This window comes from Pipistrellus hanaki, assembly GCF_964339955.1.
Source record: "Pipistrellus hanaki genome assembly, chromosome: 18".
Lineage (NCBI taxonomy): Eukaryota > Metazoa > Chordata > Mammalia > Chiroptera > Vespertilionidae > Pipistrellus > Pipistrellus hanaki.
In genome coordinates, this window is record NC_140520.1 from 1,083,779 (window position 1) to 1,106,840 (window position 23,062).

The 23,062-nt window shown below is 57.3% G+C and overlaps 1 protein-coding gene across 2 annotated transcripts in view; it reads right to left on the bottom strand.

Moving 5' to 3' along the window:
* Positions 1-3,950: 3,950 nt before the first annotated feature.
* The window catches only part of DPYD (dihydropyrimidine dehydrogenase), a 304,605-nt gene continuing 285,493 nt past the window's right edge, over positions 3,951-23,062 (bottom strand). For both annotated transcript variants that reach the window (XM_084865337.1, XM_084865336.1), the window contains 5 exons: positions 18,959-19,101; positions 15,051-15,230; positions 6,896-7,039; positions 6,044-6,184; positions 3,951-5,257 (listed from right to left, as the gene is read on the bottom strand). In XM_084865337.1, coding sequence (XP_084721463.1) covers positions 5,087-5,257; positions 6,044-6,184; positions 6,896-7,039; positions 15,051-15,230; positions 18,959-19,101 — 779 coding nt within the window. In that variant the 3' untranslated portion in view covers positions 3,951-5,086. The remainder of the gene's footprint in view (positions 5,258-6,043; positions 6,185-6,895; positions 7,040-15,050; positions 15,231-18,958; positions 19,102-23,062) is intronic.

The window sequence follows — 23,062 nt, forward strand, 5'->3', positions numbered from 1 at the left end:
GCTCGAGAAGGTCACCCCCCAGCACGAATGTGGTGCACCGGCCTCCGGAGTGTGTATGTATTTACTGATCGCTGTCCGAGAGGGAGGGAGAGGGAGAGGGAGAGGGAGAGGAACATCCATGATGACAGAGGATCACGGACCGGCTGCCTCCTGCACGCCCCCCACTGGGGATGGAGCCCGAGACCCGGGCCTGTGCCGACCGGGAATCGAACCTCAGAGTTCATAGGTCGATGCTCCCCCTCGGAGCCACACGGGCCCTGGTGTTGGCATCTTTTTAATTTCTCCAGCAGGGGGTGCTGTCCGGAGGAAAGGACAGTTTTGGGGGGTGTGCCCCCTTCCTCGCGGGGTCTACCAGGAGGAGGAGGTGCCCAGCCGGGAGGCAGACACCCCCCTGACCCCCGTCTGCCCTGCGGGCTGGCTCACTGGTGGGCGGAGTGCGTGTGCGTCCGCGGACACAGTGGCAGAGAGCGGAGGCGGCGGACATCCATTTCCCCGTCTGGGCCTCGGCTCTGATCGTCAGCGATAACCAGGCCGCCGCCTTCCGTCCCGCGGGCGCCGGGGGGCCGTTATCGCTGGGAGGTTATTGGAAAGGCCCCACCCGCGTCCTCCTTATCGCCGCGGGCGTCCAGAATCCCGCCTCCCGTCCGTGAGCGTTATTAGCCGCCCTCTGCTCGTCTGCGTCTCTGCGCGTCCTGCATATGAAGCCCTTTGTGTCCCTGGGGACAGCAATTTCCTGTGAGACGTTTGGCTGGGAAGTTCTATAAACTCGAAGAAAGAAAGAAACAAACCAGGCTGTGTTCACGGATGCTCCGTGAGATGTTCCCCGAAGCTCTGGACGCACGGGGCCGGTGAGAGAGACGGTTCCTTCTGCTGAGGCTTTAGCAGTACACTCTGTTTTATGCAAATGCTGTCTTCCCTTTTTTTTTTCACAGAGAGGAAGGGAGAGGGATAGAGAGCTAGAAACATCGATGAGAGAGAGACATCGAGCAGCTGCCTCTTGCACACCCCCTACTGGGGATGTGCCTACAACTAAGGTACATGCCCTTGACCGGAATCGAACCCGGGACCTTTCAGTCCGCAGACCGACGCTCTATCCACGGAGCCACACTGGTTTCGGCTGTCTGCACTTTTAAAGTGTCAGGTTCCGGGGACGTAAGTAACGGCTGTCGACTGGGAAATACTCAGAGTCTCTCTGTTGTGCCGGACGCGGGGAGGAGCCTGGAGCCTTGGGCCGCCTGGACTCCGGGCAGGCCTGCCGCGGCCTCCGACCACATGGATGCTCAGAGGGGGCTCAGCAGGGGCAACTGGCCTCTTCCTCCCTCCAGGAGAGAAGCTGGAGGGACTCGGGCAGCGCCTCCCGCTGGCCTCACCAGGCCGCTCACCCGGGCCGGACCTGCCCCCGGCACAACGGCCGCACCGCCCGCGCTCGGAGCAGCACCCGCTCCCCCTTGGACGTGGCTCCCGCTCAGGATTCACAGGGACATCGGAGCCCAGGTCGCAAGCCACAGCCAGCGGGGTTCCTCGCCATGGGTGACCGTTTCCTTCTGGGCTCACCTCGTCCCCACGGCTCTCCCCGCCGGGCCTGAGCCGTGTCCCACGCGGGCACGTGGGAGAGCAGCCCACGCGGCCAGCGGAAGTTCCGGGTGAGGAATAGGGGCGAGGCTCCCGGCAGGTGGAGAACCGTCGGGTGAGATGGGGGTGGGGGGTGGGGGGGAGGCATGGTGTGTGGAGAAGCACCCAAACCGGCTGGGACCTCAGCCGTGGACGGACCACGCCAGAGCGCACCCACGCCACCGTCCTCGGGTGCCAGGGAGACGGCGGATGCTGTTGTCATGGCGACAGCACAGCCGGGCTGGGGAGCTGAAGGTCTCTGCATAGGCCCCACGCCTCCCGGCCACACGGAAGCGGCGTGTGCTCTGCAGCCTCCGCGCTCCTACACCAGGTCCTTCCAGCTCGCCCGGCAGACAGGGCGGCGGTGGGGACAGGCCTGGGGGCTCGCTCATCATGCCCCTGATGGACGGCGCTCCCCTCGGCCGGCCTCACGGGAGCCCCCGTGCGGACAGGGGCTCCTGCAGGCAGCACTCCATCCCAAATGGAAGCTGTGAGCACAGAACAGGCCCGGGCGGCAAGCCCCAGCGGCCACCGACCCCTCGGCCCGGCCAGGCAGGCTGTGCTGTCTGAGAGAAGGACCTCGCCCACGACACCAGGGCCAACAACCGCACTGGAGACAGGACCCGGAACTTCCCACCACGGGGGCCGCTGAGCCCAGGTGGTGGCCGGGCTGGAGGGAGAGGGCGGCCCAGGCGGCAGGTGGGCTCGGCTCCGGTGGACACTGCTCCATGCCATCTCCGTCCACGGGCGCCCGCCCACCTGCTCCGGCTCCCGCTTCCTCCCCCCCCCCCTCCTCCGTCTGTCAGAGCCACCCTCCGCCCCTGCGGGTGTGGCCCAGACCCCAGTGTCTCCCCAGCAGCACCCAGATCACCCCCGGTCCCACCAGGGCCCCCAAGACGCTCCGGTCACCTTCCTCAAACACAGGTCAGACCGCCGCCTCCCTCCACATCTTCCAGCCTCTCCTCGCCGTTACAAACCCAGACTTCTTTTTAAAAACCACCTGTTTCTCAGTTTTAGAATGAAAGCGGTGTAGGGTTGGGAGCTGGAGCCGAGGTGGTGCGGGTGGGCCTCGTCCAATCAGCTGAAGGCCCACCTGGAGCAAAAGGCTGACCTCCCATTAGCTTCCCCCCGGGTTTACCAACGTCCATGTCCACCTCACCCCAAACCTCCCTCAGAGAAACATCTAGAGCCATGCCCGCTCAGGCAACAGGGGCACCGTGGCCCAGCCACGCCGACGGGGGACACGGAGCACAGCTTCGCAGACAAGGGAAACGTCACTAACCGGCCGGGGCTGCTCCTGCGTCTTCCTGCGGAGCCACGCGCGAGAGCGGGGCCCGGGCTGGTCTCTCGCGAGGACGTGGCTCCTCCTCCCTCTAGTCTGAGCCTCTGCCAGCCACCCAGCCACGTTCAACTACGCGTCCTACAAACAACAGGACAAGAAAGCCTTCTCAGCACGGAGCGGCGGCGGGCGCAGAGCCCCGGACGTGTGAGGACCAGCGGGTGCGTGAGGCCCTGCGGCTCCCTCCGAAGAGGACGCGCCCCTGTGCCCAGCGCCTCCTCCCAAACCCCGAGCCCACGGCCCCGCATGCCCTGTGCCCAGCGCCTCCTCCCAAACCCCGAGCCCACGGCCCCGCACGCCCCTGTGCCCAGCGCCTCCTCCCAAACCCCGAGCCCACGGCCCCGCACGCCCTGTGCCCGGCGCCTCCTCCCAAACCCCGAGCCCACGGCCCCGCACGCCCTGTGCCCAGCGCCTCCTCCCAAACCCCGAGCCCACGGCCCCGCACGCCCTGTGCCCGGCGCCTCCTCCCAAACCCCGAGCCCACGGCCCCGCACGCCCAGGGGCACGGTGGGTGGGCATCCCCGGGGAGGCAGTTTGTGGGCCAGGGGGCTCTGTGCTGAGAACGCGAGCTCACTGTTCACTGGAACCGAGTCCGAAGGTGAGCTGCCCCGCGGGACAGGGGGACGCCCCACGGCCATCGCGGCAGTGACGGAAGTGAGCGTGTTTCTCGTGAGGACGGTGGTGGTGGGCTGCCCTCCAGGCGGCTCTGCCTCTGAGCCACCGCCGGACACCGTGTGCCCGAGCCCATCACCGCCCTCCTCAGCCCTCAGTGCACACGGGTGTGTGTGTGTGTGTGTGTCTGAGACCATCACCGCCCTCCTCAGCCCTCAGTGCACAGGGGTATGTGTGTGTGTGTGTGTGTGTCCGAGCTCATCACCGCCCGCCTCAGACCTCAGTGCACACGGGTGTGTGTGTGTGTGTGTGTGTGTGTGTTCCCGTGGAATCACCCCGAATGGCTCCATGGGTTGCAGGCAAAGGACCACGTGCCCAGAAGGCGTGATGACATTTTATTGGAAGTTTATTGGATGGTGTGCAATCACAGACGGTATCACATGCCATTTCTAAAGCGGGCAGCATCACACATTGTATTTTCTGAGACCCCGAGTTCATCACGGAAACACGCCACGTGTCCTTCCTGTGACTTCCCGCGTGCGGATCCCCGTGAGACAGGCTACGGCTCAGAGGTGCACGTGTCCTGCGGTGCTGCGGGCTGATTATGAAAATAGAGAAATGCAAAAATATGGTGTGGCCGTGCCAGAAAAATAGACTGATTTCTTTGATTCTGTGACTGAGGTTCAATCTGACGGGGACGGGCAGCTGAAGGCCTGAGCTCCCTGAACACCGATCACCTACCCGCTCCTCCCTCCGGACACGGGCCCAGGGCCTCGGCCGCCGGCGGTGCGCCAAGCCGAGTGCTCATGGAGGCGGCCAGGAAGGCGGGCGGGCGGCACCAGAGCGCCACCCCACTCCGCATGTCGCTGGGGACGTAGTTTAAGGTTTAAAGAAGGAAGTGCCGCGGATTCACGGGTGACTGTCTCAGCCTGAGCAGCGAACGGCGGAGGGACATCAACTGTCAAAATCCTCCGCCGTCCGGCCGCGCCCCAGGGCAGCCTCCCCAGGGCCTGTGCTCAGCTGGGTGAACGCCTTTCGGGGGTTTCCTGCCATGTGAGAAGGCACTTGACGTCCTTCAGCTGTGCTTCCTGGAGCTAATTGTGTGTGCTCGGACACAGCGTTAAAATTAACGTTTAAATTATAAAACGTTTCCTCGGCACTTTGTGCTCACAGCCTTAATTTCGCTCGATTAGCAGGCACGGAGCTCAGCCCGGGGCGTTTGGAAGCGGTCGCACTGTTGCCACCAAACACGCATGTTCTGCACCATGACCGCTGCGGGGTGGCCACCTACTGACCGCCTCCCCGCGATTAGCGACCGTCCCTGGAGAATTAGGACCGCCCGTCGAATGGCCCCGTGGCAGGCTGGCTTTCTTTTTTTAATTATATGTGATTAGGCGTTTGCTCAGCGATCAGTGCTTATCTGGAAACGACCCCTCGTTTTCCTGGTGGGAGGGCTGGCCCGAACTGCCGACAGAGACGTCGCGCGGGGCCGGCCTCGGGGGCCACGGAGGCCCGCCCATCGCCTCAGCACCCGGCCCGCACGGCCAGGGGCAGGCCCCGCTTTGGCACGTAAGGGGTCGTCCTGGCAACCATGCGGATGCAGTCGACGATGGGGCAGACGCTGAGGCACAGGGTGCAGCCGGTGCAGGCGTCCCGCACGCGGGGCAGGTGGGTCTCGGGGTCAAACTGGATGGCCTGTGAACAGAAAGAGAGGCCATCGCTGTCACAGCGCCCCCTCCAGGCGGGGAACACCCCTCCCTCCGGGGCCTGCCAGCTCTCCCTCCGCCCTGCAGCCAGCTAAGCCCAGGCTGGTGCAGCCATGGCAACAGTTGTGCTGCCCGCGAGGAGGGGCGCGGAGGGGAGGATGGAGCACGGCGCAGAGAGAAAGCCTTTCTGCTGGAGACAGATGTTCAGCCTCCCCACGGGGTTGTCCTGGTGTCGCGTGGCAACGCGGCCGCTCTCCGTCCGTCCCCTGTGGGAGAGGGCTCAGCCTTCCGCCGGCCGACCCCAGGCCGGGTCTGCAGCCGGGAGGCGGGCTCGCTGTGCGGGCTGTGGATCCAGCGGTGTTTGGAGGAGAGCAGGAGGGAGAGGGTGAGCTCGGGAGCCGGCGGAGGTTCGGGATGCCCGGCAGATGGCAGGGCGTCCGCAGGGGAGGAAGCCCGAGGCCGGGCCGGCCACCTGGCTGCCAGGCCCAGCGTCGCCGCTCAGCTGTGAGGGCCGGGGAGGCCTCCAGCTGGGGACCGTCAGGACTTGAGGAAATGTGGTAATTTTTATTGATTTCAGAGGGGAAGGGAGAGAGAGAGAGAGAGGAACATCCACGACGGGCCCTGGTGACCCTTCTCCTCTCCAGAAACTCTGACTGCAGGCCCCACACTGGGGATTGAGCCACGACTGGGGCCTGGGCCCTGACGGGGAATCGAACCCGTCTCACGGTGGATGCTCAGCCCCCGAGCCCCGCGGGCGGGCGGGCGGGCGGCTCACCTGGTAGCCGGAGTCGTTGCAGGTCATGTAGCACTTGCCGCAGTTGATGCACATGTCCTGGTCGATCAGGGCCACCACCTGCTCCGCGGTGCTCAGGTCCCCGAAGGCGCCCAGGTGCTGCAGTGTCCTCCCGATGACGTCCTGCGGACGGACCGGTCACCGGCAGAGCCCCCGCCCGCGCCCGCGTCCCCGGAGCGCGTCCCCCGCGTCTGACCGGACCGGCGCGCCCCCTAACGCGCCCGCCTCCCCGTCAGACCGCCCTCCCGTCAGGAGGGATTCCTTCCTCTTAGATTCACGCTCTTCTCCTGGCTCCTCCCGCCACGCACTGCGGGCACAGCACCTGTAAGCGGGTGCCCGTGCGTGCGGCTCAGGGGCTGAGTGCCAACCTCTGAGCCAGGAGGTCACGGTTCGATTCCGGGTCAGGATACAGGCCAGGTGGTGGGCTCCATCCCCGGTGGGGGGCGTGCAGGAGGCAGCTGATCGGTGACTCTCTCATCGATGTTTTCACCTCTCTACTCCTCTCCCTTCATCTCTCTCTCTAAAAAATCCATAGAAATGGGTTAAAAAAAAAAAATCAAGAGTGGGGAGTGGGATGAGGAGGATGGAATTCAGGCCGAGATTCGCTCCTGGCTCAGAGGAGGGCGAGCGGGGCTCCTCATGAGACACGGGACTCGGGGGGGCGGGGGAGAAGGGGTGTGGGAGGGACGGCCAGCAGCTTCGTTTAGGTCCCAGGGCCCTTGGGCTCCGTGCGGGCCCCGCGGGCGGCGGTGACACACCGGACAGTAAGGAAACAGGGGAAGGACATGGCACACGGACACAGCAGAACAGACGTGTGTTCTGGGGCTTCCTTACCTTGATGGCGGGGACGGGCCCTTTGGGCGTAAAACGCTGCCTCTGGGGGGGCTGCCAGGCCTGGTCCTCCCCCTTCAGCTTCACCTTGCTCTCCGCTATCATCTTCTTGCGCTGCTGGAGGTAAGGCCCGAAGCTTGGCAGTGTCTATACGGACAACACACACACAGAAGGCGAGTGAGCCCACAGGAGAGGAAGGGCGGGGACACGAACACGGACGCATCCACACCTGAGGTGGGTCTGAGACGGCCCCAGGCTCTGCTCATTATTCTTTTAAAAAATATATGTATCTTATTGAATTTTTACAGAGAGGAACAAAGAGGGATAAAGAGTTAGAATCATCGATGAGAGAGAAACACCAATCAGCTGCCTCCTGCACACCCCCTATTGGGGATGTGCCCGCAACCCAGGTACATGGCCTTGACCGGAATCGAACCTGGCTCTGCTCAGTATTCAACGGAGCCCAGGGCATGTCATCCTACCGAGCACGTGTGTCTCAGACACACACACACACACACATGTTCATTAACACGTGAAGGGACATGCCCATGGCATCCGATTTCACTGATATGCTGGCGGCACCAATGACTGACTGGTCCAGACAGAAAGTGACTGACATGGCACTTAACGTGTTAAAATACATTCCTACATGGAACAGAGTCACAATGGGCACCATCCACCGCGTACGGCACTCGCTGCTGCTGAGACCGCGTGGGTGTGCCCAGGCAGACGGTGAAGCTGCCCAGGCCTCTCCCTCTCCACCCCGGCCCCGTTCTGATTTTCCTCTGTCCTCAGGGAGAGAAATGAAGCAGCGGAATGGAAACCACGATGACTTCCAACGGTCCCAGAGACGGGTAACAATAGCACCAGCACAGTCTCTCTGCGTTCTGAGCAGAACACGACCCCGTGAGGCCCGGCCGGCCGGTGGTGTCTGTGAGTTTCTGCAGTGGTCGGCCATGTTTGCCGTATCTGAATTACACAGCCTCTCTCTCCATGGCTCAGAGTTAGGTGCTCATTTAAAAAAATATATTTTAATTGATTTCAGAGAGGAAGGGAGAGGGAGAGAGAAATATCATGGATCAGCTGCCTTCTGCATGCTCCACACTGAAGGTAGAGCACGAAACCTGGGCATGTGCAAAAACACCCCTTCCTCTCTCAAAATCAATAAAAATATTTACAAAAAAGAATGTTTCTCACCTAAGAACTGGCTTTTTTTGGGCGTGGGGGGAAAAAAACACCACACACATACATACACACAACATATTTACATATGACTTAGTTACATTGTTTATCTTTGCCATTTAATCAACAAACCGAAGGCCCAGTGCATGAAATGGTGCCTGGGTAGGATCCCTAGTGGCTGCCAGCTGCAGGCCTGGGCCTTCCTTTGTTCCACACTGCCCCCTGGTGGTCAGCACATGTCACAGCGAGTGATAAACCTGAACCCTAGCCCTAACCCTAATCCAATGAGGGGATACTTAGCCTATAAGGCTGATAGATAGATAGTAGATAGATAGATAGATACCATATCAGAAGCCTACTCTGGGCGAGGAATGGTCTGTGTTCAATAAAGGTTCAGTAACATCCACATGGTACGTGTACAACCGCCACTGCTATTAACTTTGTAGGTGTCTCTGTCATTCATTCAGGGCCGTGTCAGAGGCAAGGCTGCAGTCACGGAAAGGCTGACATACACGTGTCCCGGAAAGCTGGTTTCAATCACATGACCGACACTCGGGGGCAACAACAAAGAGACTCCACCATCAAAGGACTGATCTCCAATGAACTTGGGAAGACCGAGCACTTGTTGGATATCTCACATCCAAAGTGTGGGCGAAAGGCCTGGGAGCACGGGGTTCCTAAGTCTGCTCCCCACCCCCAATTCCCTGCACTGTGCCCCCTGCCGGCCACCAGAGTGGGAGCTCAGTTGGGGAGTCTGCTCTGTCCAGTTCATCCCTCGATGATGAGAGTAACCAACGGCATATACGTGACTCCTATTTTTATCTGGGAATGCATTCGCCGAGTCCTAGACTTGGAAACTCAGTGTGTAATCACTGATAACAGCAAGCAATTTGTCAAGAAATGGCCCCGGGTGGACAGTGGCAAACACGGAGATGGGAGGCGGGCCGTTGGCGTTACCATAACACCAGGGGGTGCCCAGGCATGCAAGTCAGGACCCTGGCGTTGGACCTCGAAACATTTGAAACTAATGACATGGAACTATTCGTTTAACCCAGTCCATGTGCGCAGACTGCTTTTGATGAAAAAATCTGATGTGTATATCAGGAAAAGCAGCAGCAGTAGTTCATGCTCCACAGTGAACGTGGCAGGCCGCCATTTTTGACGGGCCCAGAAGCTGAAATTTGCATTAAAGTCAGTTTTGCACTCAGCGGCGGTGTGTCTGAGCCAGTGAGGGGCCGTTCTGCTCCCCTCTTCCTGACCAGCCCGGAGGGACGGTGCTTCACGCCGGACGCTGGTCTCAGCATCACCAGGTCCTGCGGGGAAGGGCGCGGACCAGGGGTCCCCAGGACGCACCCGCTGATGCTGCCTGGCTCCAGGCTCCCTGTGTCCTGTGTCCTCATCCTGCAAACCGCGAAGGTTAGCACCTCGGACCGCGGCCACCATTAGGAAAACACAGAACACGTTCCATGCAAAACACCTGCACTGCCGCCCTGTTTCCCGGCCTCCAGGTTAACGAGCTCCGGCGGATGCCGGGAGAGGCTGGGAGATGTGGCGGAGGCCAAACAGGTTCCGTTCGCGGCGAGAGTGTCAGCAGCTGTGAGAGCGCGATGGGGGCCATGCCGGTTTGATTAGCTGTATTCCTGCAGCATGCCCCCGTCCGAGGGGCTCCTCTCTGGGGGTCTGGGGGGGCGGTGTGGGGTCCGGGAACAGTGGGCGGTGGGCTGTGCGCTCTTGCTTCGGCTGGCGGCCTGTGGCAGAGCCGGGACTCCGTTACCTTGGTCTGCTCACCTGTGCAGGGGGAGGAGGGGGGACCGGGCCATTCATAAGGCGCTTTCCTGGGACACAGCTTTGGTTCGGATTCAGGCAGAACCCTCAGGGCTTGTGCCCCGGTGGTATCACATGGTCCGTGTGAGAAACACTGGACTGAGTTGCAAATGATGACTCTTCCCTCACATTTACCATGTGTTTTGTTTTTTCTTAAAATATATTTTTATTGATTTCAGAGAGGAAGGGAGAGGGAGAGAGACACAGAAACATCAATGATGACAGAGAATCATGGATTGGCTGCCTCCTGCATGCCCTCTACTGAAGGGCCCAAGTCGATTCAGGTCAGGCGCCCATGCCCGGGCTGTGGGCTCGATCCCCAGTAGGGGGCGTACAGGAGGCAGCCGATCCACAGAACTGGACAGCGCTATTCCTCAGGCATGGAGTCAGATTCCTCACATCACGTTTCAGCATCTCCTGGAGACAATGCCAAGAAGAATCACTGCAGTGCTGAAGGCAAAAGGGGGCCCAACGAGGTACTGCTGGGGCGGTCACACTAATCTGGCCACTCTGTATATTTCCAATGACTACAGAAATGTGGTGAATTCTGTGTGTGAACGAATATATATATTTAAATATATTTTTGTTGATTTCAGAGATGAAGGGAGAGAGAGAGGGAGATAGAAACATTAGCGATGAGAGAGAATCATGGTTCAGCTGCCTCCTGCACGCCCTCTACTGGGGATTGAGCCCACAACCCAGGCCTGTGCCCTGACTGGCAATCTAACCCTGACCTCCTGGTTCATTCATAGGTCAATGCTCGGTCAATGAGCCACACCTGCCAGGCAGTAGAACTGTATTTTGGTCTAAGCAGAGTGTGGCTATTGTAGAGACCAGTGAATGGTCCCTTTTGTTTTCTTAATGCCATTGATGGACTTTTCAGCCCTCAATGGTGCCGATTAGTAAAGTAAACACGGCATTTTTATACCCCCGATATTTTTCTTCGATTCTGGGCTCTCGTTAGAGCAGACGATGCTCTATTATCTTCAAAGTGAAGGTGGATGTATCACGGGGCCAGCCACTAGTGAGCTGTGGTCCTGACACATCATGTAAGTTTTAAAGGTAAAACCTTGGTTCCCAGTTGACGGATGCTGACTAACTTCTTTTAATGCTCACAGTGACACTGTACGTCCCCATCTGAGTTCTGAAAACCTGGTCTTTTTAGATCTCATCGACATAGTTGCTTCCCAGACCAGCCGGTTCTGAGATGCACACACACAGAGCTCACCGCGCTGCTCTAGTTAAAATTTATTTTTCTAATAAATTCTGCTTTAACATTAAGGCTGGGGTTTGGCGAGTTCATCGCCACTAGGCCCTTTATTATTTTCTGAAATTGGTACCATCAAGTGAATTTAAGGAAACCAGTAAAAAACTTAACTGAATAGGGTTTGAAATATCATGCCTTCCACAGCCCAGAGGACTCTCTTTCGTCCCAAATCCGATAAACAAAGCAAATCGATGAAGAAAAATATATATGCTTCCTGACACCACATTTATATACTGGCTTATTTATGAAATTCTTCTTTATTGGTCCTTTCGAATGTAAGGAAATCAACTACCCAGAGGCCCTAAAACGGATCAGAGCATTATTAACTGAGGAGATGTACATGAATGCATAGCAGCAATTACTCTGGAGGTTTTTTATTCCTTCATTCATCTTTCCCTACTTTTCCGAGTTTAGTTTCCATCGAATCTTTAGGAGACTTTTTAAAAAAGCCTCATGACCTCATGCTAAGTGTCCAGTTTCCCAGGTGTCACGAACCCATTTCTCATTGGCGGGAGCTTTCCAAGGCATTTTCTGTGTCCAGCGACCATGTCCAGTCTGGATGGAGGCTGTGAGCGAGGTAGGGGATCGGGACTACGGGTGGGCACAGTGTGCGTGGTCCAGCCGACCCTCTGTGGGGGTGGCCTCAGCTGCAGGTGGTGGGATGGCCTGTCCCTCAGTGAGTGTGGCATTGGAAACCGGACAGATGGCGGGTCAGTTATAAGAAACTTTTTTGTTTTTGTTTTTTTTTGCAACTTGTAATGTTTTCATTTCTGCAACAAATTGACTGAAACGAGGGGGGGAAATTTCCAGAGTGGCAAGATGGCTGGGGTTTTCCCTGAGATCCTCATCGTCACTTCTTCCACGCGGGCCATTTGAGTGGGAGCAAAACGTCTAACATTCAGTCACTGGCCGTACTTTGTGCCTTGGGTAGACCAGAAGGACAGAGGCCGCGGGCCCGTGCCTGCCCCCCGTGAGGCGGTCAGGAACGAGAAGTGCAGGCTCTTAGATGCGTTACCACTTTTCACAACGCAATTCCTATTTACCCCCCAGACGTGCCCGAATAACACCGGCCCTGGCACTGAATTTGGCCAAAGAAACAGCTCACCTTCCCATGAGGCGGCTGAGATCGGTGACGCGGCCCTGCCAGTTTGGCTGCGTGGATAGAGCATTTGACTGAAGGGTCTCAGGTTCGATTCTGGTCAAGGGAACAGGCGTAGGTTGTGGACCTGATACCCAGTGGGGACGTGCAGGAGGCAGCGGGCCCATGATTCTCTCTCATCATTGACGTTTCTACCTCTCTCTCCCTTGTTCTCTCCCATAAAAATTAATAAAAACACATTTTAAAAACAAAAGCGGAGTAAATTAGTGTTTTTGCTACTCTAAGAAGTAACTTTCTCCGGCCTGACAGACATATGGATGAAGTATTAATTACAGCGCTCAGTCGCTGAGCCGTGCGGGTGGGGCGTGTTTAGGTGATTTTTGTTGTTTTCCTGCTGATAAAGCAGGACTTGAAGGGTAGCGTGTCCTGTTGTTACCCACCCTCAGCTGGAGGCCTCCCTAGTTCCTCTGATGCAGTCCCTCCCCTGCCCTCGCCGTGCCCTCAGGATGACCCTAAAACCGTTCGAACTGCTGGAGGAGCCTCTTCTTAAAAGGCGCCCGCGGAGCGGCCTGGGGCTGGCGGCGGCCCTGCAGTCAGCCTGTGCCATCGGCTTCAATGCTGACCGTCACCGCAGGGCGGCCGAGGGGGCCGAGTGGCTGGCAGCTCAGCGGGGGGAGGGTGATAACACCCCAGTTGTTTATTTCTCCATTTTGCATGACTGCGGTAATCACACCAGCTGGGAGCCCAATGCGCAGAGCTGCTGCGCAGAGGAACAGGGTTTGGATTCCGAGGGGGAGACAGGGTCCCAGTGCCCCCAGCCGGTCCCGACCACGTTCCGGGACAATGTGGAGCCGCGGTGACATGCGGGCGTGGGGGCTGCGTGCTGGGACCAGGCTGAGGGCAGCGCCCCCAGGAGGTGGCCTCCTCCGATGCCAGCGTCTGGGGGAAGCTGTTCAGTCGCGGTCATGGTCCACGTCCAGTGAAAGCCAACAACAACCCCTTCAGTAGGGCTCGTTGGATTTTTTTAATCTTTTTTCCTTTTGGTAAAACAGATCCCCCTTTTAACTTCCAAACAGCGGACATTACATTTTCCTCAGATCTTAGATGAGGACAAGTTGGCATAGACCTGACTGGGATTAGAGTTTGTATTGACTCTTTACATGATCAAAACGCCTCTTCTGACTCCTTGACTTGCCAGAAAATTATTATCTTTTTACCTAATACTCCTTTTATTCAAGTGGGCCGATGGGCTTAGGCAGAAATATAACAAATGCGTGTTTTTCTCAGGGAGAAGCTCAGGGCAGAGCTCAGAATTACTGAGAGAGGTTTTGCCTTTCTCCATAAAATCAGGATTAGGAGCCTAGCTCGCTGGCTCGCAGTAAGCGCTGCTGATTTTACAGAGTTCTTAGGAGGGAGGGCGGCGGGTGCATTCAAGGACGGGACTGGAATGCAAATTTTATCTGCAGGCCACGGTGACGGTTTCTCTATGGATTCTCAATCCCCACCCAGAACAAGAAAAAAAAACACCCTGTTTTTCTTTTCCCCAGCTTAAGAGTAACAGCAGAATTAATGTGGGTAAGTTATGCATAAGAAGGAAAGCACTTTGTACAAGTTCTAAGCACAGAATTAATATGAATAAGGCACATTTTGATTAAGGCAGCATATTTGATGAAGTGCAAGGAATTATGCCCCCCCCCTCACCTCCATGAAGACGACAATGGAAATATGCCCTTTGCCTTGTCGACTAGATGTCAATTCATGAGCGAGGAGGGAGGAGGGATCGTCGTTTTGAAAAGCATGATGGGATGCTGCAGAGCAGTGCCAATGCTGCACGGTTACAGCGTGTCAACGAGACAGCTGCAGGCCACAGGGTCAGCAGCTGCCCAGGGCCCAGAGCAGACGAATCCGCTCGGGAAGCGGCAGTCACATTGTGAAACCTGTGCTCCTGTGTCCAGGCCTGTGCAGGCATTGCTAATGGACCCCACACCTCTGCTGCTCCAGGCCCGTGCAGGCATTGCTAATGGATCCCACCCCTCTGCTGGTCCAGGCCATGCAGGCATTGCTAATGGACCCCACACCTCTGCTGCTCCAGGCCCGTGCAGGCATTGCTAATGGACACCTCTCCTCTGCTGGTACACACACACACACACACACACACCCCTACACCTAGGCCCAGGAAGCCTGGATTCACATCAGGAACGTGCCTCCGGCCCCAGTGATCTGATTATCTGGCAAACAGAGAGGGGCGGGGACCTTGCCAGAGCGCCTTGAAGAATGGAGAGACCCACCCCCGGGGGGATGGCAGCCCCTCCACAGCCAGCGCGGACTGGAGGCATCTCAGACACCCCCCGGCGCCCCCCCGGGCTTTCTCTCGCATAGGACCTCGTCGTATTGGTTTTAGAAAAATATAAGCAGGGGCTTACCCGGTGGCTCAATGGTTAGAGCACCAGCCTACACACAGAGGGTCTGGGGCTCATTTCCCGATCAAGGGCAAGGACCTGGTTACCGGTTCCCCAATCCACGTGCCTGTCTCTCTCCTCCTCCTCCCTCCCTTCCACTCTCTCTCTAGAAACCAATGGAAAAAGTACCCTTGGGTGAGGATTAACCACCACAACACACGCCTGGGAACCGCCGCACAGCCGAAACCAGGCCGCTTCGGCAGGATTCTCCCCTGGAAACCTCACCCCCCGGGGCGCCGGCTTTTCCGTGGCCAAGACGGTGCCCGGGAACCGGCCCGATGGGGCAGGGCGGGCGCAGGCCTGGGGCCTGGAGCGGCGGGCACCTACCTTTCCCGCGAGGTCCGTGATGCGAGGGACCGGCTTCCCCTTCTGGTGGCGCGGGGTGGCCGGGCTCTGGCCGTCCCAGTCCCGCAGCTCCTCCACGGCCCGCAGGTAGAGCAGGGCGCGCAGGCCGGAGCAGTAGTCCTGGATCACCGTGAAGTCCTGGTTCTGGACGGCGCTGCACACCTGCCAGACAGCGCGCGTCAGGCCGCCCCCACGGCCCCGCTCAGCCCGCCCCGGGGGCACCTGCGCCGGGCCTGCTCGGGGCTGGCGAGGGCCACGCCGCAGGTGGGCGTGGGGGGGGGCCACGGCACCAGAACTCGCCGGGACGAGGAATACGAGCCTGAGTGTCCAAACCCCCAGACCGCACACCTGGCATCTGCGCCGGGCGCTGTGTGCCGTGTGCCGGGCGCCGTGTGCCGGGTGCTGTGTGCCGTGTGCCGGGCGCCGTGTGCCGGGCGCCGTGTGCTGTGTGCCGTGTGCTGTGTGCCAGGCGCTGTGTGCCGTGTGCCGGGCGCCGTGTGCCGGGCGCCGTGTGCCATGTGCTGTGTGCCGTGTGCTGTGTGCCGTGTGCTGTGTGCCATGCGCTGTGTGCCGTGTGCCGTGTGCCGTGTGCTGTGTGCCGGGCGCAGGGACACCACGGGCTGCCCCACCTGAGGCCCACCTGGCGGAATTCCCCGGAGTCAGGTCTGGCACACCGGGAGGAAGGACCCTTGGCCCAGGCCCGGCTGCTCGGTGGGGAGTGTCGGCCCGCGCTCCCAGGGCCTGACTGACTACTTCCAGGGAGAAGACACAAAGCCACGGGCTCTCTCACTGCCCTGGAGGTGCTGGGCTCCGCCAAGCGGCGCTGACGTAACTGGACACTAGACATTGTGCATCCCATTGTGCATCCCAACTGCGGAGAGCCCGTGGGCCAGGGCGGTGGGGAGGGAGGTCTCCACCCCCTCTGAGTGCTCTTTTGTAAAAAATACACATTTTTATCAATTTCAGCGAGGAGAGGAGAGGGAGAAGGAAACATCAGCGATGAGAGAATCAGGGACCGGCTGCCCCCTGCACGCCTTTCACTGGGATCAAGCCTGCAACCCGGGCCTGAGCCCTGACTGGGAACTGAGCTGTGTGACCCCCTGGATCAGAGGTCGACGGTCAACCACCGAGCCATGCTGGCCGGGCTCACTAGGCAATTTTAAAATATCATTTCTTAAAAAAAAAAAAAAATCTTTATTTCTCAAAAGCGACCCCCACGTTCCTCTATTCTCTCGTCCCAAAGAACTTCCTTCTGAGCCGGGCCGTGGGCATCCCCCGCCTTTTCTCAAGCCGCCACTCAGCCCGGGAGGCTGTCTGCCTCCACGGCTGCTGGAGGGGGCCGTCTGGAGGGTGGTGGGAGGGCCGGGGGGAGGGTGGAGAGCCGGGGAGAGCTGCTGTTTGCAGATGGCTGCCGGCGGCCCTCAGGTGCGCCCTGGGGCTCGCTCGCAGCGAGAACCACCTCTCCGGCTCCTCTCTGCGTCTTCGTGGGAAACCTGGGCGCTTTCTTCCCACGCTGGCTACGTCGGAGATCAGGCGCCACGTGGCGCCCGGGACCAGACGGCCGCTTGCATGTTGCAGACAATTAGCTCCTCACACAGGTGCGCCCGGAGCGGGGATGTGTGACCGAGGAGGGCTGAGTTCAACGGCTCGGCCTGTGAGCAGGAACTCACACCTGACACTCGCGCCCCTCCCACAGATCCACGCCCCTTGGGCTTCACGTCAATGACTGCTTTGGACTGTGCGTGTGAGGTACAGGAGAGAGAAGTGCGGGAGAGGCAGGATTTTGTGTGTCTTTTCTTTTCAGTCTCGTCTGTAACATGTCACGCTGTAAATAAAGCGATGGGTGATGTCCTGTAGCTGGGATGCGGGAAACTACCTCATCATGGGATGTTCCGTGTGCCCCGGAGGGGCCTTGCTTTTTAGACTCTCCTGATGGCTCCTGTCATTGGGAGTTCTGGAAGCATCCGGCCGATGAATTGCAACACCGTCTCAGCGTCCCTGCAGGACCGGGCCGCGCGAGGCCTGGCGGGCGGGCCACGGAGCTCCCGGCTCTCCCCTCCTACCGTGCGGGGCCGGGGGCACAGGAGGGAGTGAGTGCCCGGGCTCGCTGGCTGACTGGGGAGACGGTAATGAGGTTACGCTCAGGCCCTTGGAGCGGGACAGCCAAGCCTGTCCGGCTCCGCACCAGCACAGGCACCGACGAGGACAGCCGACGGCCTGTCGCTGTGGACGGAGCAGGTCTGACACGTTCCGATCCCAGTCCGATTACCTTCCGTTCTGACAAACACGGCGCGACTGATTTGGGGAAAATGAAGGCTTATGTTTGCGTGCCCCAGATTTTACCTCCACGACCCGTTGGGTGCTCGATCAGATGTGTCAGATCCAACAGGTGAGGCCCACAGCAGCCGTGTCTTTCTGTCCTGATTCTGTGGGCGGGGCCAGTGAATGGGGCGGGGCCAGTGAACAGGGCGGGGCCAGTGAGTGGGGCGGGGCCAGTGAGCGGGGATGGGAGGGGCTTCACTGGGAATCGGGTCTGAAAGCTTCGAAGGATCCAGCAGCCATGAAATCATTAAATGGACGGAAGACCTAGCGCCACAGAAAGGCACCATCTCCTGAATATCTGAAGACCAGTTAGGGAAACAAATGGAGGAGCCTGGTTTTAAAGGCTAGTACATTCAGGGTGGTTTTGCCTTAGAAGGAAATGTTTAGGAGACTTTTATTTACTTTATTTAAAAACATACAAGCCCCGGTTGCAGACTCGGTCCTGGTAGGGGGCGTGCAGGAGGCAGCTGGCCAGTGATCCTCTCTCATCACTGATGCTTTTATCTCTCCCTCTCCCTTCCTCTCTGGAATCAATAAAAACATATTTTAAAAAAAATAACGACCACAGAGTTTCTCAGCAGAAGGTCACTGTGTCAAAGGTCGGCCCTGCAGGAGCCGGTCATTGCATAATTGCAAATTAATGCTCGCCTGGCCACGCGGCAGCTGACGCCATCGATCCGCCCGGCTCACCGGGGCTGTGAGAGGGGAGCTTGCTTTCCTATCGGGGGATTTTCTTGTTTTTCCCAGAATGCATTTTTCTTTCAACTGGAATGTTTCTCTAATTGTTTCCATTTTTAATTTCCTACAGTGAGATGACTTTTAACTTGTAATTGGAATCTGTAACAACTCACATCCCTGTCTCCAAACCTGAACTGTAACTCTGATGCCATGTAACACTCTCTCTCTCTCTCTCTCTCTCTCTCTCTCTCTCTCCCACACACACACACTCACATGATACACAGAAACACCAGGACCAGCATGAGCACTGGGTCCTTTCAGGGAAGGTCACCTCGGAGGGCCCAGTTTGCTGTGACTGAGTTGCGGGGTGATGACCCAGCACGAGGCCAAGGGAGACCGTGTGCACACGGAGTGAGCGCCGGGACACCAGGCTGCAGGTCGGGCTTGCTGTCATTGCAAAAAGAAATCACTGCCCCAAAGCAGAAAGACGCAGCGCAGCCTGGAAACATCTGGAAGTCTCATCAGGACCCGTCAGAATAAGAGAGGCCATTCAAGAACTCGAGTGGCCACGCCCCAGAACGCCATTATCACCACAAGCCAAAACTCAGCGTCCTTTCAAAACTAACTGGGGAGAGCGGTCAGGGACGGACAGCACATCCCGAGCAGAACTGTGGCCACCAAACTCAGCGTCATGTCTAGAAACGTGCAGGGCGGGAGGCCTGCGGGAGGCCCCGAGTACAAACCATCTTTTTTGGGTCCGGCAGTTCTCTGTTCCTGCCAGAGAAACACTTGGAATGGCACCAGCCACCTGGCCTGAGCCTGGGGGGAGAGCTTCACCACGGAGGCCCTGGGACCACGGGAGGGCAGGGGGGCGTGGACCCCGATGATACCTGCAGGACGGACGCTCCGCTGTGGAGGAACTGAAGGCCGCTCTCAGCCGAGTCGATGCCACCTGTGGCCAAAATGGGGAATCCGGGCAGGGCGCGTGCGATGGCGGTCACGGCCCTCAGGGCGATGGGCCGGATGGCCGTGCCTGCAGAGAGAGGTCGATGGTTAGCACGCTGACCACTGGCTATGCCGTCCTGTGCCGGACAGAGCCGAGTTCCCGTCTCTGTGGAAGACACACACGTAACAGGCACACAGCGCTATGTTCCCCAGTCCGTCCATCTGGAGAGGCGGCGTGTTTGTTTAAGGAACGTTGAGACTACGATGGTGTGAAGACGTGTGATGCAAATGAGTAGAGCGATCCCGCATACAATAGGTGCACATGCAATGTGATTTACCACAGTGACGTGCAGGAGAGGGCGCGGCACATTCAGGCACCTCGTTTTTAACTTTTCTCAGTTTTTATTGAGTTCAGAGAGGACGGGAGAGGGAGAGAGAGAAACATCCATGGGAGAGAGAGCGAGTCCTAGAGTGGCTGCCTCCTGCACGCCCCACACTGGGGATCAAGCCTGCAACTCGGGCCTGTGCCCTGACCGGGAATCGGTGACCTCCTGGTTCATCGGTTGATGCTCAAGCACTGAGCCACGCTGGCAGGCCAAACATCAATATATGTATTGTTAAAATGTGAGAATCTGGTAGAGGCGGCTAAAGGGGGATATGTGGAGGGACATCTGTAATAGTATCAATAATAAAATAAATAAATAAATACAAAAAATAAAACTAAAAAAAACAACAAGTTTTGAGAGTGCAAAGGTCCGTGCACTGAACCGGCAGGCACGGGTTTTCATGACAACACGAGAACGCCGGTTCATGGGGCCTCACTTCGCATGACGGAGCCCCTGACGAGGAAAGGAACTAAACGGGCGAGAGCGTGTAGAGCAGATGCTAATGCCGGGAAACTGGGCGTGTAACCACTGCGTGTAATTCTGGCCCTCACCCTCCCCACCCCCAGGCACGCGAGGTCTAGGACAGCCACTGCCACATGATGATCGTGGGTGCGAGGCCCTAGAACCCTCCCGACGGCAGCTGCGGGCAGCGGGGAAGCAGGAACGGGCCACAACGCCTGCCCACGCGCGCACGGGGAAAATGCAGTTTAATCTGCTTACGACTTGGTTAGAAACTGAACGTGGACGGTCTCACTGTTAAGAGCTGAAGCATCATCCAGAAGAAAGAAATATTAGCCAGTCAAGAATTCCAAGGAGTGGGGAGTTGCGAGTTTGATTTCGATACAATACAGGTTAATAACCAAGTGCTAAAGACGGTCTACTTTTACTGAGCCCAGCTTAACGCGGCAGTGAACCTGCCAGACTGACACGTGAGACTCAGCTATTTAAAAAAAATACATATTTACAGACGGACTAGAGTCCTCTGAGAAAAACAGCACAATTCACCCCAAGCCGGAGCTTGAAGGGGACGCAGGCTTCTACCATATGTAGAGACATGAACCCCAAAGTGGAGGCAGAGGAGAACTGTGTGTTTCAGGGCCACAGGAAAAGCTGCAATTGCTCTGTGAAAGGTCTCCATATTTGCTGACTATTTCAAGACTTTCCCTGCTGCTGTGCGTGGACGGCTCAGAGCACCCGTCCACGGAGGGCCAGACGCCGGGACAGGGGCTGTCCTGGCCCGCGTCATCTCACCCTCAGGGCGCTGTGCCCTGGAGGCTGTCACGTCCCAGGAAACTGGTTTCGGCCGCCTGGGGCCACGCTCAGAGCTCAGGATGCAAAGTCCCGCCCCTTCAGGGTGAGTCTTGGCTCTCTGTCACTCATACAAGTGTGATGTTGCCAACTCCTTTGCTCCCTAAGACATCCTTCTCCCTCCCTGTGACACGGGGACATCATGACAATAACACAGAGCAGCTCGGACAGTTAACGGGCACCATCTGTGGAAAGCCCTCGGCACGGCGCCTGGCTCACTGGTTCCACCAGCTGATGCTGCTCTCGAAGCCGGAGAAAGGGACCGGAAGCGCATCCAGCCGTGGACACGTGGGGAGGAACGTGTGTCACCCGAGGGGTGTTAACTCCTAGGTTTTAAATTCGGGGAACTTGCACTCCCAAGTCATTTCATTTCTAAAAGCCCACAGTTCGCTGTGACGATAAGGCAGTGTGTGCGGGGCACGCGGCTCAGGGGGCTCCTGCAGGGTTAGGGGGGCAGCCCCGCACCCAGAGACTCCGCTCTGGGAATCTGTTCCATTCGCACAGACACCGAGTGACATGTGCAAAGATGTTCCCCGAAAGTGTTGTTTTTACAGCAAAACCGTGAAAGCCACCTGCACGATCCCCAGTAGTTTCACCATCACATAAATCCCAGTTCCTCTGTGATGACGTCCCAGGGAACCTTTAAGGGGCCTGCCAGGATCTCTGGGATTCGACGTTAAAGAAAAACACACGTGACGCGGCCCCATTGTGGTGAAGAGAAGTGCATGCACATCCTCTGTGGGCACACAGGTAGAGAGAAGGTCGAGTTTTAGACGGTTATGGTTGCCTCGGGATAGATCAAAGACGAACTTCCATTCTGATAACTAGACTTCCTATTATTGACTCTTTTAGGTAAAAAAGTGTTCATGATTCATTTCTGCAGTGCCATGCTCTTAACCACAATGCCACACTTCTTCCCTATTTTAAATGCTTGTAAAATTAAGTTAGAGAGAGGAGTTAATCTTTATAACTAATAAATATATGTTGTCCATGTATGATACGATCAAGAATATTCATGTTCTAGTATTAATTAGTGGCAAGGGATTCTATTAAAGCAATGGTAGCTAGTAATTGCTATAACTGTATGACCTAGAGAGAGAAAGTCCAAGTCCATTATACCCGTATTTATTCATAATTACAGGATGTGCTTATAAATAGCATCCTCTTTCATTCTAAAAGTGTCCCAGTTTGGATGATGTTAGAATGACAATCATACCCAGGAGTTATTGGACAAAGGTAATCATGAATGCAGAGTGAAATTTGACTTAGAACAAAACCACAACCTATGAAAAATGCAGAAATGAACTACAGTGTCCAGGAATCAGAAGCTTGCATGAAGAAATACATGTCTGTAAGCATGTCACTGGATGGGGAAACATGGCATTCACACGTGATATCTGGAGCTCATTAGTCTCTGTGTTCTTTCTGCTTCCTACCTGTAGGTGGCCACCACACGCTACACTGATTAATTCGCTCATTAGCAGCGTTTTCAATACTGTCATCTTCAGATCATCAGCAATTTATTAAGAACCAATTTCTGTAGAAATAATTGCCACGAAACGGCCCGGACTTGCTTTTTTATAAACTGTAATAAAAGTGTTAAGATAATCCCTGACATTTGCAAATGCCAGCCGCTCACCTTTCCTTTGGACTGTGCGGAGGCCCTGCTTAAAACAATTACCGGTGACAGCGCGGCTTCACGGAACAGGCCGTAAGCACCGCCTCGGCGGGGAGGTGGGGGGAATGCCGGGGCCGACGCGCTGCCCGGAGGGGACAGAGCCCGCCGAGAGGGTTCCTGGAACTCGGACACTGCTGCTCCTCCCCACTCGGCTTTGTTGCAGCGTCGAGTGAGGTGCTACATGGGCACCCTCTTTGGGCACCAAGAACGGAGAGTTCTGTGAACTATTATGCCACTGGCTGGTGTGTGTACAGATCGCATGAATCTACGGCTCTATAAATGGACTCGGTGCGTTATTTGTTCGGTAACCTCCATGCAAGAGGAAACCAAGGGGTGATTCTTGACATCATTTTAAATAGCTAAGAGTGCGTTTACTCACAAAATGGCGCACGTGTCCGAAGCAGGGTGAGCAAGGGCACCTGCAGTGGTTTTGGGATCTTAGCTCTTTGTGGGTCACATTGAACATGGACCACAGCAGCGGCGCCAACCTCGAGAAGATTTCTTGGAGGCCATGTGTTTCCAGAGCCATGTATATCACAAACGAGCACACACACACACACACACACACACACACACGGTGCCATAAATCCATCCCTGACGGATTAGACTTCACACACACACACACACACACACACACACGGTGCCATAAATCCATCCCTGACGGATTAGACTTCGGC